Source organism: Podarcis vaucheri, assembly GCF_965113315.1.
Source record: "Podarcis vaucheri genome assembly, chromosome: 6".
NCBI lineage: Eukaryota > Metazoa > Chordata > Lepidosauria > Squamata > Lacertidae > Podarcis > Podarcis vaucheri.
Window position 1 is genome coordinate 88,754,421 of NC_138764.1, and position 15,806 is coordinate 88,770,226.

At 41.3% G+C, this 15,806-nt stretch overlaps 1 protein-coding gene across 1 annotated transcript; it reads right to left on the reverse strand.

The window, feature by feature from the left end:
• Nucleotides 1-5,591: 5,591 nt before the first annotated feature.
• Nucleotides 5,592-15,804, reverse strand: DPM1 (dolichyl-phosphate mannosyltransferase subunit 1, catalytic). Its single transcript, XM_082226493.1, has 9 exons — nucleotides 15,565-15,804; nucleotides 13,467-13,566; nucleotides 12,196-12,229; nucleotides 11,336-11,412; nucleotides 11,188-11,213; nucleotides 9,573-9,668; nucleotides 9,052-9,120; nucleotides 8,739-8,853; nucleotides 5,592-5,939 (listed from the first exon to the last, which is right to left on the reverse strand). Exons 1-9 carry the CDS (start codon nucleotides 15,666-15,668, stop codon nucleotides 5,835-5,837), a joined length of 726 nt encoding a protein of 241 aa, XP_082082619.1. The 5' UTR covers nucleotides 15,669-15,804; the 3' UTR covers nucleotides 5,592-5,834.
• Nucleotides 15,805-15,806: the final 2 nt, after the last annotated feature.

A 15,806-nucleotide genomic window follows, 5' to 3' on the forward strand; every position in this document is an offset into this window, starting at 1 on the left:
GCCAGGTATGAACTCTACTTCACCAGCATGCTGCAAAGTTAAAGACTGCAAAACATTCTACATGTCATAGTTCTTTCTGTCTTTCCTTACATAGATATCCCAATGGTCCGCCTTGTCCAGCGTCCCGTTCTCACAGATGCCTGTGGGAAACCAGAGAGCAGAATAGCAACACAAGAGCATCTCTCGCCTCCTGTGCTGCCTCCAGCTGTGGAGGGGAAAAGGAGTAGCCAGCTAGCCCTCTCCATGGATTCATCTAATCCTCTTTTAAAGCCATCCAAGTTGGTGGCCATCACTGAGGGAGCGAATTTCATAGCTTGACGATGTACTGCATGAAGAAGGAAAAGATGGTGGCTTCATGGGCTTTGAGACAATCCCTGGGAGAGATGGCTGTTGCTTCCATTGTGCCCACAGGGAGTTGAAGCTCGGAGTAAAACAGCCCAAACTAGCGTTTCCTTGTGAGTTCTTCCATGACTGCAAAATGTTCCTTGTTTGTTTCAATGGAGAATGCAGCTCCGTGCCTTTTTCTTCCGTTCTATATAGATGTCCCTTGACTAAAATGAATTGAAATGAATAGATGTCCCTCGACTGAAATGAAATGTGCATATGCTGTTCCTGCATGTGCAGGAAGAGCATATGCACATCAGAGCAAACACAAGAGTCTGAGTTAGGGTCACTTGCCCAGGAAGACTTTCTGTTGTAATTGGCTGAAGCAGACAGCTGAATTGAGGCCTAAATCTAATACACTCTCCATTTCATCACCAAGGCTTCTGTTAGATACATATCCCAATTCAAATATGAGTAAGAGTCCTGTGGCACTTTAAAGACTAACAAATTTTATTATGGGATAACCTTGTGTGGGCTAGAGTTAAGTTCATCAGGTGCACGGAGTATCCTAAGTTGGCAAGTGTACATATACATGGTTGCATATCCTCCATCATTTTTCTGATGAAAATTGGCATTTTATTTTTTATTTTTTTATTTCTACCCTGCCCACCTGACTGGGTTACCCCAGAAGTCCCGCCCCGCTCCGGATGGCGGCGCAGAGCTGCCTGCAGTCCCGGGATCAGCGCACTTCTCCCCATCGCCAGCCCCACAAGCTCGGGGGACAGCGGGGAGGCAGAGAGTGCCTTCCCACTGTTCCCCGACCTGGTTCTTCCAGCCCCGCACCTGGGGGGGAAATAATTTTTTCCCCTTTATTTCCCCCCCAAAAAACTAGGTGCGTCCTATGGGCCGGAGCGTCCTATGGGGTGCAAATTACAGTACATATAGTGTCACACTTTGAAATGTAGGCAAGAGGCCACACCTGCACTATATACTTAAAGCCGTATCATACCTGTTTAAATAGTTATAGCTTTCCAAAAGGAATCCTGGGACCCCTAGTTAGTTAAGGGCATTGAGAGTTGTTAGAAGAGTTCCACTCCGAGAACTACAATTCCCAGAGTCCCAATGGAAGAGGGAGTGATTCTTAAACCACTCTAGTTAGTCACCATCAGTTCAGACAATTAGTATGACATTATGGCGCTTAATCTTCTGGCCACAGGAAGGAAGGAAGGATGGAAGGAAGGAAGGGAGAGAGAAAGGAAAGCTAGAGCTTATTTTAGTAAACACCAGCAATTAAACATGAGCAAATAGGCATTCGTTTAAAAGGAATGCTTTCCATTCAAGTAGTACATTTCTGTTCTTTGAAGAAGTCACTTTGAAGGGACTTCTTACCCTCTGAAGGAATCAAAGATAATGCCAGCATGCAGACAACCGAGGACGTAAATGGAATTTGTTAAAGCTAAGAGGACTGGCTTACTAACAAGAGGGCGTGAAGAGAATGGTGGTCTATGCTCATATTGGAATGTGTGATGCCTGAAACCATCTATTCCCCCGACTCAAATCTTCCTCTGCATATTGGACATAACAGCAGGCTGACTTAAAAGGGTTGTTGTGAAGAGAATGATGGTAATGCCTGGCTTGAGTCCTGTGCATTCAAGGAATTACTGCTGGGATAGGCGTGTCGCTAGAGCATGAGACTTTTGATCTCAGGGTTGTGGGTTCGAGCCCCACATTGGGCAAAAGACTCCTGCATTTCGGGGTTGGACTAGATGACCCCTGTAGTCCCTTTTGATTCTATGATTCTAAATTTAGTTTTCCAAGCATATCTGGCCTTACATTATTTTTTTTAGGTACCATGTTAACCCCAATGAACTCAGGTTCTAATCAAGCGCTGACTAGGTTCAAAGTAAACTGAAGTAAACCTTTTTCATCTTAGCTTCCTAAACATCAGTTCAGATATGAAGTACTATAGCCAGGGCGCTATCTTAAGGGTGAGGGAGTTGGATCACATACTGTCATTATGAGACATGGCTGGGGGAACGAGGTTCTAAGGCTTATACAGTGGTACCTCAGGTTAAGTACTTAATTCGTTCCGGAGGTCCGTACTTAACCTGAAACTGTTCTTAACCAGAAGCACCACTTTAGCTAATGGGGCCTCCTGCTGCCGCCGCACCACCGGAGCCCGATTTCTGTTCTTATCCTGAAGCAAAGTTCTTAACCTGAAGCACTATTTCTGGGTTAGCAGAGACTGTAACCTGAAGCGTATGTAACCTGAAGCGTATGTAACCTGAGGTACTACTGTAGTTAAAAAATGGTTCAACTCTTGAAACTTGGCAGTGTAATAAAAGCAAGCTTGGTGGATGGCCCATGCCAAATTTGGGGTAGAAAGGATAATAAATTACTTGTTTTAAGCAAGCTAAACATTTGATGAGACTGGCATACTGACAGATGCTGTGCATTTTTCTTCCATAGAGTTTTCTGAGGTATTTTTTTCTGGAAATATTTCTCCATTTGCATTGTGCCTTTTGGGAAATAGTTTGTTGTGTTAGGTCAAGGAGAACATATTTAGTGTGTGTTTTTGCCTAATATTAGCGTAACGTATCTGTACTATTTGGAGGAAGCTTAGGCCTGCCCTGTGGAACTACCATCAGATGTCAAGGAAATAAACAACTATCTGACTTTTAGAAGACACCTGAAGGCAGCCCTGTTTAGGGAATTATTTAATTTTTGATGTTTTATCGTGTTTTTAATATTCTGTTGGGAGCTGCCCAGAGTGGCCGGGAAAACTTAGCCAGATGGGCTGGGTGTAAATAATAATAGATTATTGTTATTGTTGCTTCACAGCTCCTTGATTAACAATTTAAACTGCATTGTATGTTGAAAAAATAGGAATAAAACTTGGCAGATATTAATATTCAATTAACCAAAAATGGTATTTCTTGTTGGGTACTTGTAAAATGGGGTGGTAGATTCAATGGCATTGGCTACATGTGCCTATTCCAGTGAACAGACAAGTCTTAAGATGTAGGTCCCATCACACTACTGTTTTTTTATTTGGTGGATTTATGTCCTGCTTTTGGCCTAGAGTCTGAAAAACAACCAACCAACATTTACAAAGCACAACGGATGCACCAGCAAATACATACATAGTCTTGCAACAGCAAGCTTCATTTTCTCTTGCATTCACCACTATACACAAACATAACAGATTGGGTTGTAGTTTTATCCCCGCTCCCCCAATGCAATCACAATTGCAATCACAATTTGGGAGTACCTGTGGGCCTGCTATATTTTCCAGAAGAGAACCTAACCATTCATGGATAGATAATTTGCAATTCTATATAGCCTGAACTCTGGAGCTTCATTTCCATATTCCTTTCATGTATACTATGAATTACAAATAACCAAACTCTCTTGAAGTGCAGAGGTATACTGCATAAAAAAAATTACTGCCGGGGATCAGAGTGTACTTTTTGTTTTGTTTTTCCACGAACAGTTCACATTAGGATTCTATTAATGTTAGCAGTAATCTAAATATGGAGAAGTGTACAGCCAGGAAGACATTACTGTACTAGCTGTATTCAGAGAAGTATGCACTGTTGTATTTAGCTGCAAAAAATCTTACGTAGGTGCACCCATGAAAAATAGGCCACACTGTACGTGTCCATATCAAAGTGCTTCTGAAGTTTTTTGCCTATCTCGTCCCAAACGAACATTATTTGTTAAAAATTTCTGCCTTGCCTTTGCATAAAAATGCTCAAGGAAGCTAAAGTCCAGCCATAATTCCCAGAGTGGTAGTAATTTTCCAAAGGAGTGCAATTATGAATTGCATAATGTGGTTCAGGCCCTACCTAAAGGTACAAATCAAAAGTTTAGCGCCAGGAGTGTGTTTTTTGGACCTCTAGCAGTTATGCCATAGGGCATTTTATGTTGCTTAACATCCATATGAAGCTGTTGAGAATAGTTATTAAGAGATTTGTGGTCAGGTGCCATCAATATGCTGATAAAATAAACGCAGCTCTATTTCTCCACAACATCTGAATCACAGGAGGCTGTGCAGGCCCTGGACCAGGGGATGCTGGGAAATTAACTAGGCTTGAATCCTGGCAAAATGGAAGTTTTAGGGGCAAGTGGTTCTTGTGTCTGAGAAACTGGCCAATTTCCCACCCTGGATGGGGCAGCACTCCCTCTGAAGGATCCCCCACAGCCTGGGGACTTGCATGGAGGTTTTCGCTTGGGAACCACACTGCAAGGGATGTTGTCAGCTCCATGTTCAGTGTTTGGGGAAACTAGAGCTGGCAAAGTGGTTGTTTGTCGCCTCCCGTCCACTGACAAGGACAGGAGAAACAAGGCAGCAGTGTGACTGTTTCGCTTTGCTGCAGTTGCTTGCAAAATGTAGTTTTGTTTCTCCCCTCTGTGCCATATGATGGGGGAAGAAGAAGCAAGGCTGCTTAGCGCTGGATTGGGTCCATGAGAGGCAGAACCACACCCAGCACTAAGTAGGACCTGCCTTCCTCACATCAGCTCCTGTGGCAGGGGTGAGATCCTGCTTGGTCCAAATGCACCTAATTTAAATACATGGTGGGGCAGACTGAATGGTATTTTCTGTTGCTCTGCCTTATGCACATGGAGAAGAGCAAATGCACTTGATCCACCTTCAGCTTCCCTGGGATACAACGTGCAAATGTGGTCTACATGCATAAAATCTAACATACACAGGCCCATTCCCCACCCCCCCAGCAGACATGTGAATCTTTAAACAATAAATATCATGTTAAAGAAGGATGTAAAGGCCTGGAAACGATGCCTTATGAGGAACGGCTAAGGGAGCTGGGCATGTTTAGCCTGGAGAAGAGGAGGTTAAGAGGTGATATGATAGCCATGTTCAAATATATAAAAGGATGTCACATAGAGGAGGGAGAAAGGTTGTTTTCTGCTGCTCCAGAGAAGCGGACACGGAGCAATGGATCCAAACTACAAGAAAGAAGATTCCACCTAAACATTAGGAAGAACTTCCTGACAGTAAGAGCTGTTCGACAGTGGAATTTGCTGCCAAGGAGTGTGGTGGAGTCTCCTTCTTTGGAGGTCTTTAAGCAAAGGCTTGACAACCATATGACAGGAGTGCTCTGATGGTGTTTCCTGCTTGGCAGGGGGTTGGACTCGATGGCCCTTGTGGTCTATTCCAACTCTATGATTCTATGATTCTATGAAATAGCTTACTCCATTCAGAGGAGGTGCTCATCCCACACATACCCAAAATTTAAACACAATTTAAATGGAATGGGTTTATTTTTGAATAGTAAACATTACACAGTGATCATTATTCACATTTAATAAATAATGCCGCCCGAATTATATGCACTGTATTGTTTTTCTTCAAATCAGAAATTAGCAATGATTTTCTATATATAGCCACAAGAAAACTTAGCTAGATTCCACTATCCCATATAAAAATAATTTCTTCAGTCCAATGCAAAGGTATATGGAATGCTAGGAAGATTCTCTTTAATAAATTATGTGGTTGCAAACAAAGTCAACAGTCCCTTTACAAAAGAAACTATTTCATTGCCTCCTAATTTAGATTCGCCATAGACTCTGTCCACAAATGATATAGGTACCTATTAAAAAAACAAAACACAAAATTATTTTAGTTTTTTAGTTTTAACATAACAAGTTCAAGAAGTAATAGAAAGAAAAAAAGGGCCACTTCAGCTCCATCTAGCATGCAGACATGAGAACAAAAAGACATCAGTGAGGGATACACCCCCAAAGGAAGGGAGTTACACAGATCTGGTGGCACTGCAGAGGGGGTCCTATCTCGCATCAGCACCCAATGAGCCGTATTTGCAGATGTCAATGCCTGGGTGAGCAGATATGGGGAGAGGCCCTCTTTCAGCTTTGTAAGTTAAAGTCAAGGTCTTGAATTGGGCATGGCTGCAAACAGCCTGGCAAAAATATTATTAAAACTCTTTGTTCAAAACGCAGGGTATAAATCTTTTAAACAAAGGGAAAAGAAGAGACAAAATTCTGTTCAGCTTTCTTTTCAGCATCCCCATCTATGTGGTGGTGGGTTTTCCATATTGCAGCAAAATTCATCACCATCTCAACAGTAGTTAAAATAGTGATATACCTGCAATTAGTGTTGTACTTCCAAGGGATACATACTTGGGCTACAATCCTATACACACACACACACACACACACACACGCCTCAGACAACAATCTTGTAGCACCTTAAAGACTAGCACACTTTATTCTAGCGTGAGGCATGAAGTGTAATTCTCAGTTGCCGGTATATATGGTTGTAAATAGTGGGACAAGGGGGAAACAAAATGCAAAAAGTACAAATACCGGCAATTCAATTGAGAGCCAATATATGCACAATAAGTAGAGTGACCCTTATTGCAGTGCCAGGTGTTATCTGGAAGTAACACAATACTTCCACTGAATGCAGGAAATATTCAATGATAAACCTGCATAGGATCACACTGTTAGGGGAATTAGCACAGTCCTATGAACAGAATACTAGACTTGATCTGGAGAAGCATGTGAATTCATATGGCCCTGAGAAAGTTACTACCTCTCATCCTCAGCGCCTTATCTGTAATTTGGAAACAATACTAACCTACCTCACAGAGTTGCTGTGAGAACAAGAGAGGCAAATAGTTACTGTAGTGTTAAATAAGATTACCAGTAAGCCTAACATGCATTTTATCTTTCTAGCAAACATATTGAAGTGCTGCTCCTTTAATAACTGTTGCACATGGTTCTAATTCAGTAGCTATTCATTTAAATATAGTAAACACTGATTTGAATTCTTTAGAATGCCAGCTATTTTCACTATACTGAAGCAGGAACTTTAACATTCCAGTGTGTAAGACTATATGTTAAATAATACCCAAGGGCCCGAAGTCAGACGGTGGAATCCACAGAACGTCTGGCTAGGTACTCTCAGTTGGCATACTGAACCAGAAATCAGCTGGCAGGCAGAAATGGAAAAAACCACGCTTCCCACACACATGCCGCTCTGCCAAACATGAGTTGTTGCATCTCTAGGCAATAGTTTTTTCTGCCAATGGAGAGCCAAAGGCAGAGGCTTGTCTAGTACATTTTCAGTTGCTTCACCGACAACAAGGGCACAGTCTTGAGACAGAATTGCTAAAGAATCTGGGACTCCTACTGGAGGCTCTTGCCAGTGCAGGAAAAAGCAGCTTGGAATGTAGTGGAATGAGACAGTCTAGAACGCTTATGCTAAAAAAAAAAAAAATCTCATAAAACATGTTTGTTTTCTTAGTCTTGTACCTGTTTGGGAATCCTAAGAAACCAAAAAAGCAGTACAATTTTGAAATCAGTGATTAAAATCAGTGCAGTTCTGAAAGGTTCAGTCTACTGTCTTGATTCAAAATGGTATCTAAGCATAGATAAAAACCTGCTCCTTGATGGCAGGAACCATCATGCAAAATTTGGTTACATAGGATGAGATTCAACTGCCCTGTTCTGCTACTGGAAGCCAGTGCAAGGACTCCCATTAGCGCAATGGGGTTCCCCTGTTCCCTCTCGTACACCACACCTCCCCCAAATCCATACTGGAGGATTGGGAGAATGCCCAGAACAACATACTTGGGGAGCCAAGGGGTGATCATTCCACAGGGCAAAGCAGAAATGGAAGGAATGATTTCCTTAGCACCACAACTGAATTTCGCCCAGTAACTTAAGAGATGTCCAAATGCATAGTGAACAAACAACTTTCCAAAATACAGAGCAGAATCCACAACAAAGGCAGGCCACCATGTTTGTGCGAGGGTGCCAAGAAGAGATTTTCATCTGCAAAAGAAACACCCACATCTGCTGCTGTTTAAAGCTTGTTAAAATAAGGAATGACTGTTGAAGTTAGGTACATATTAGGTAGACATTTGTTAATTAGGGCTTTCCAGTGTACTATGGCATAGATAGGGATTAACTTTTATCCCTAATTCATTAATAGCAATTAAGTTGACAGTCCATGTCTAAATAGTTGCTGGAAGGTTGGAGAGAACTAACTCGTAGTTGCACAGTGTCTGTATAACTGATCTGAATTAGGGGTTATGACTGGAGATCATTGGATTATTGGCTCAATTCAATACATTTTTGTGAACACATGGAACTCAAGCGGGTACCTGTCTCAGTACAGGATGTTAAACAAATTAAATATTCATATTTTTAACAGCAATTACCTACATTTGTACGTTGCTGACCGCCAAGCTCCTCACAACATTACATAATTTGTGTAATTTCTGTCACAATATTAGATTTAGTAGCTCTTAGGCTTATTACACCTCCTGGGCCATTTTGCAGCTGTTAGGCAATTATTATTCTATTATCCGTCAGGTAAATTTATAATATTTAAAATGTAGTGTTTGTGATTTAACATTCTTTACCTCTCCAACAGAGAAACCCAGCTGTCTGGCCCGGACAATCATTTCCATTTGGAAAACATATCCTTTCGAGACGCATTTCTCCATCAGTTTTTGTAAAACATCTTTTCTATATAACCTACAGAGAAAGTACATAAAGTCAAAACCTCTTGAAATATTTCCATTATACAAACACTCCACAATTGCAGTCTTTACTCCCAAAATTAAACAAGCTTTACAATTTCAATCCATGTCGGACATTATTATCCATTTCAAATTGACCATTAATTTTATTGCTCATCTTTGAAAGCTGAATGCAACTTTAGAAGCAACACACCTGAAGCTGCCTGTTAAGTCGGATGCACCTGGCCGCAGTAGAACTTGAGTTAGGAAGTTGGCGCCACGGCTGCCAAGAAAGATAAGGAGTTTTGGTAAACATTTAGAATCTGATGTTGAAAAATCACAAACTGTTCTATAGATGGAATTTCACTATAATAACATTGGCCTGCGTCAATACAAATGCATAATTTGGAAGAGTTTGCTAATTCACATCAAGCCAAGAAAAGAAGCATGTAGAACAAAAAAGATTTATCTATCCCAGTTTGTAAATTGTTTATATATTGCCAAACACAACCAGGAGAATTACAAGAATAAAAGATCAAATCTTTGCCCACAGGTTTACTATCTATAAAGTAGGACGGGGGGGGGGGGAATGCTATTACTCTACGACCAAGCAAGAATAAAAGACTAATCTGGAACAGTACAAAAGGAGGAGGAGAGTTAATAACATAACTCAGAATCCTCCTGTGTGGCTTTTTCTATCACAGACCTTGAAGGATGGAAGAAGAAGCTACTAACCTGATCAATTTTCGTTTCAAATCCCACCCATGCACACCTCCATTTCCTTTATATCGTGTTCCAGACACAATGTCAAAGTTACCTTCTTTCTGTGTTCTATGTAAACATTTGAGAAGAAGAGGGAAACACAATTACATTAACAAAAATCTATTAACTTCCAGTAATCTAGGTCCGATTTAATACAATAAATTCAGCTTAAGGAAGGCACCAAGTTGAGAAGGGGAGAAAAAGGGTCCATTTGTGACTGGCAGGTCTAGGCTGTAGTAAAAGGGAGTAATTTCAACTGGGAAACTAATCCCTTTTAATTCTTCCCATCTTAGTTTTGCCAGTTTGAGGACCAGACAAAAAGCAATAATAACAGAATAAACAATCAACATTTTAATAATTTTCTTTGTTTTACTATGCCTCCTCCAGTCCCTCACTGTTTTAAGCACACAAAACACTTGTTTCCATAAAAACAGTGGAGAAAAAGGGGTGGGGAGCAAGACTCAATAAATACTACATGAAATGCAATCACTTTCATTTTCTAAGCTATCACTATCAGTTTCTGCTTCTTCATATGTATCAAACGATGACAAGTTTGAGGTCAAGTCAAGATGACAGAAAAGACAGAAACAGATCCACCAACTACATCAACAAAAGGAAGCCCATAAGCAAAGAAAACCCCGAATTCTCCCCTTCTCTTGTGACAACGGCAGTGCCCCCTAGAGGCAAAAACGATTCTTGCTCTTGCATTTGAGAGTTGTGCTCTAAGTGTACAGGAATCCGATACTGTTCATAGTTTTACATAAAAGTTTACCTGTTGCATAGTTTTTAGAAATCATTCTGGGGGAGTATGCTTATGAAAACCTAGTCTTAAAAACTTTATTCACTATTCTGGAGGAAAATATTTCATAACCCATTATTTTTCAGAAAAACTCAAAAGCATAGGCAGAATATGTTCCTCCACCACAATTTCAATAGGTTTTTTTGTGGGCTTTCAACATCTCTGTGCTGCTATCCTTGTGAAGTTTGGCAGGAATCTGACCTTGCTGCAAACATTAACCAATTCTGGTCAAAAATTAAAGTTTAGACTCTTCTTTTCTGATTTCTTTCATTGTTCAACCTATTGCCTATTGCTAATGTACCACATCCCCTTCATGGATCACTGCCTTGCCGTGGCGAAGGGGCTTGAAGAACTCAGAGAAGCTATGAACTATGCCAAGCAGGGCACCCAAGATGAACAGGTCATAGTGGAGAGTTTTGACCAAACGTGATCCACCTGGAAGAGGAACTGGCAAGCCACTCCAGTATCCCTGCCAAGAAAACTCCATGGACACGACTAAACAACTAAACAACAACAAAAAATGTACCACATGTAAATGCAGACAGGACAAAGCATCTGTTTCACACGAAGAAGGTTGCAGGTTCATGCCCCAATATCTCCAGGTAAGATTGAAAGGGATTTCTGCCTGAAACCCTAGAGAACTGTTGCCAGTCAGTGCAGATAATACTGAGCTAGTTGGAGAAATAGTTTGACTTGGTATAAGGCAGCTTCCTATGCACCTGGGCAATAAATGTCAAGGTCTGACTGAAATATTTTAAAAATACTAAAAATATTAAAAATACTACCCACCTGATGAACTCTGGAATGAATTTTGGCTGAAAACACAAGAGAGAGAGATGGGAAAATGAAAATATACCCCAGCTCAATACAAGTTAAATAAAGAAAACTTTATAAAAGGCTAAAGAAATGTATGCACAGATACAATGGAAACACTTACATGGTGTGAGAGGTCAGCATCCATAATAATAATGAAGTTTCCTGTGGCATGCTTCATTCCATGAATGTAAGCAGTCCCTGGTGTAAATGATACAAAGGCAAGATCTGTCACCCACATTCAGAATCATGTATGTGAGCTGTCAGCTACAAGGCTGATTCAGTTTCTCTTTAAAGTCAACATATGGAATAAAAAATGCCCTACATTTTTACTGAATGGCTGCTTGATCAATCTGCTATCCCACTCTAGCCTGTCCCAGGCAACAGTTAGTCACACATGCATGAATTTCAAGCGGGTACTACAACCCCAAAGTGTAGTGTATAAATGGGGATAAACAGCGTACAGTGGTGCCTCGCAAGATGAAAAGAATTCATTCCGCGAGTCTTTTCGTCTTGCAATGTTTTTCGTCTTGCGAAGCACGGTCCGTCACAACTGCGCCTCTTCAACCGGCTTTAAAAAAAAAAGTGCAAGACATTTTCGTCTTGCGAAGCAAGCCCATAGGGAAATTCGTCTAGCGGAACAACGCAAAACCGAAAAACCCTTTCGTCTAGCGAGTTTTTCGAGTTGCGAGGCATTCGTCTTGCGGGGCACCACTGTAATTTCATGGTTAGAGAAAATTGTGTAGGTTCAGCTTATTATTTAACTGGAGTTGTGATATGTTGGACGCTGTTGAAAACCAACGAATTTGCCTTCCTACCCCCAGAAAGATACATATGTTAGTTTTTTTCCAAGTTTCCCACACACACGCTAACCAACAGAGTTAAAGGTATGATTAAACTTATGCTTTTGAAAATGGTAAACTGCCCTGGGAGTTCAAGGTCAGAATATAAAACTTGTAAATCCTCAAATTAATGAATACTTACCCAATCCAAGTTTCTTTGCTCTAGGTCTTAAAAGCTGTAAAATATCAGTGGAGGAATGAGTAACCAATTAATTGCATTAAATGATCCATGATTGTAGGTTTTTTTATTATTTCAGCTAAATATTAACATTAACACAGTTGCTCTTCTCTCAATTAGGGCTGCTACACTTCCATATTTACAGAGCAACCTGCCTTTAACATTTGGGTTACACAGACATTAATTCAGATCAAAACAGTTACAGAATATAGAGCTGTAGACCAAGTTTAGAATGGTCTGCTGAAGATGGGAAATAGAGCCAAAGCTGGCTGAATCAGCTGTGCGTGGTGCTTTGTGGTCCTGACTTTGGGTCTTTGAGATCATTGCGATGTCAGGTGATTGACAGATGGTCAGCCCACCCACTTGTTGATTTCAGCCCAAAGAGCCAAAAAAGTCCCCCTCCCTTAGCGTAAAGTATGGCTCACCACCAAGCACTTCGAAATAAGGGAGGCTTGACTAGCAGGATTAGAGCATACACCTGCCGTACATCCATGCTCTCTTAGGTGCTCACATAAAAACTTCAGGGGCTTAGTGCAAGTAAGTTTGCTCATTATCAGAAATACGTATTGCATCTTTTAAAAATCATGCATTTCCAATTTTTCTTAGCAACGCTTCATCAAGAGGTATTCAGCAGCATATATACCTTTAACGACTTAATTCTGCAAATATGAGTGGGCACAGTATCAAATGGATGAAAATGTATTGAATAATATCCAACGGAGTCGCAATCAGAGTAGAACCCATTGCAATTAATGGACAAGTAGAGTCCACTGATTTCAATGGATCTACTCAGACTACAACCAACATTGAATATCATCCACTGTATGTGCAGCTGAAGAAGCATTGCTAACACTGCACCTGGATCCCCTGTTGCAGTGCTGAACATGACAAACTTTTCTGTGTGTGTCACAATGCAAAAATTATGGGGAAAGTGATATCTGGTAGATTTCTCACAGACAGCTATTAGAGCATCCTATGAGGTCAAGTGATGACAACTCTAAGAATTAGCACAACTTTATAAAGTGAAAATTATAACTGCATCCAAATATGCTAATTCAGGAAATTTCAAACAACTCCCAATGTTGCTACCCATGTTATCAACCTGAATAAACTGGTAAACAATTCAGTGTTAAAAGAACGAACAACCCATGCATCCCTTAATGCTAATAATATTATTAAGCATCTTGTGTTGTAACAGCAAACAAGTCAAGGCAAAAAATAAACATATGACTCACAATCTTATCAGATCCATAAATCTTTATCAATTGTTCAGCAACTTCCTGTGTCCCATCAGGACTTCCATCATCTATTACTATAATTTCGAAATCATTTCCACTGAAAAAATAGAGAATTACATTTTAAAGCCAGGTTCAAAAGTTAAAGTATATAAAGTATTATGAAAGGGGGTAGGGGAACAGAGAGAAATAGCCAATGGTTCCTCATCAAACTTAAATGGTGTTATTAATGCTATTACAATGCACTCTCCTTTCAAAATGGAACTGAAATGCTTCATAGTGCCCTTGCTCCAAGTAAATACCGCAGAGTAAGGGCAGGGTTTGCACTGTTGGCCAATGCTGGTTATTCGTTTCATGGGTCACAGTTGCCTCAGGCATTTGCTTGATTCAGAAACTGAATGATTAGAATCCTAGAAGTGGAAGGGACCCCAAGGGTCATCTAATTCAACCCCCGCAATGCAGAATCTCAACTAAAGCATCTATGACAGATGGCCATCCATCATCTGCTTAAAAACCTCCAAAGGAAGAGAGTCCATCACCTCCTAAGGGAAGCAGTTCTTAATGTCAAAAAGTTCTTCCTGATGTTTAAATGGAATCTCATTTATTGTAACTTGAATCCATTGGTTCAAGTTCTAGCCCCCAGAGCAGGAGAAAACAAGCTTGCTCCATCTTCCATGGGACAGCCCTTTAGATATTTCAAGATGGCTATTGTATCGCCTCTCAGCCTATTCTTTGGGCTAAACATCCCCAGTTCCTTCAACTGTTCCTCATTAAGGATTGGTTTCCAGACCCCTGATCATTTTGGTCACTCTCCTCTGCACATGTTTCAGCTTGTCAATAACCTTCTTAAACTGTGGTGACCAGAACTGGACACAGTACTGGCCTGACCAAGGCAGAATAGAGTGGTACTAATACTTTCCTTGACCTGTTGATGCAGCCTAGAACAGCATTAGCTTTTTGTGTGTTGCTGCATCACAATGCAGCTAAGCCTGTGGTCTACCAAGACTCCTAGATCCTTTTCACAAATACTACTGGCAAAGAGTAGTATTTCGCAAATACTACTCCAGGTGTTCCATTCAAGAGATCTGGCCCTTAAAACCAGCATTCCAAATAAGTAAGTTACTACTCCATAAATAAAGCTATCAGATTGGATTTTGGCTCTTGATCAATAAGCAATAATGTGCTTACAGCTGGTGAAAAATCATGTTTCAGAGGTTGCTGGCAATCTACACACCGCTTGCTCCGTCTGTGAAAACAGGCTGAAAATTTTCACCATAGGCAAGAATCCAAAGACTGCTTAATGAAAACCTACAAAATCTACACTCTGACACTTACTCACTTACAGGTACACATAAACCGGTCTATAGATTGCCTTGAGACAGTGGTTTAGAAGGTGATTAAAAAATTGATTTTCATAATAATATAGGAATGTCCCTGGAAAATCACCATCCAGTTTACATGCAGATGTTTAGGTTTCACTCCTATCCTAGACACACTTGCTTGGAAGGAAATCTCACTTGGATACGAATGAAAGTTTGCTTCCAAGTAGACATGCATAGGCTTGTGCTGCCAGGCTTTAATCCTATGCACACGCTCCCCTAAATGTGAAAACCCCATTGGACACAGTGAGGTTTACCTGCAAAGTCCTAGCTTTTCTAAAACAACAGACAAAAGTCATGTCTAAACATATTCTATGGGGGCGTAATGGGTCTGACGCATCCTTAAAAACCTAGTTATAGGGTGGTGCCTGAAACAAGCGAAGCAGATACAGTACATCTTTTACCCCTGGAAGTTAAGCAGACCCAACACCATCATGCCCTTACTTCGGGGTACATATACCACGGATTCACAACCCCCAACACCTTTAAAACGGCCTCGGGAGAAAAGCTTATCCCCACGATACGGAGGATTCTAATTCGCAACGGCGACGATGGGAAACGGAACGGGGTTCTGGAAGATGGGGCTAGTTATTCCAGATTAACTAACGCGGAGTACAGGAACGGGGCGGATTTTTCCGGGGGGAGCTCGTTAGCGCTAGGGGCCTTTTTTGTATATAGTTAAGCCGCTGAAACGAAACAAGTCCCCTCCCCTCAGTCACCTCTGCTCGAAACTCCTCACCAGCAGCCACACAATGAGCGGCAGGTTCTCGCGCTCGTTGTAGGTGGGCAGCAGCACCGAGTACTTGTCCCGGGAGGCGGCCATGATGGTGGCGGCGGCGGCGGAGGAGGCCTGGCAAGGGCCGAGCCGACGTCGCCTGCGTGCCAACCGGACTCCTCAGCACCGAAGAGCCGCGGAAGCGGAAGAGGCGAGGCCTCCCTCCGCTCCCTCCCTCCCAAACAA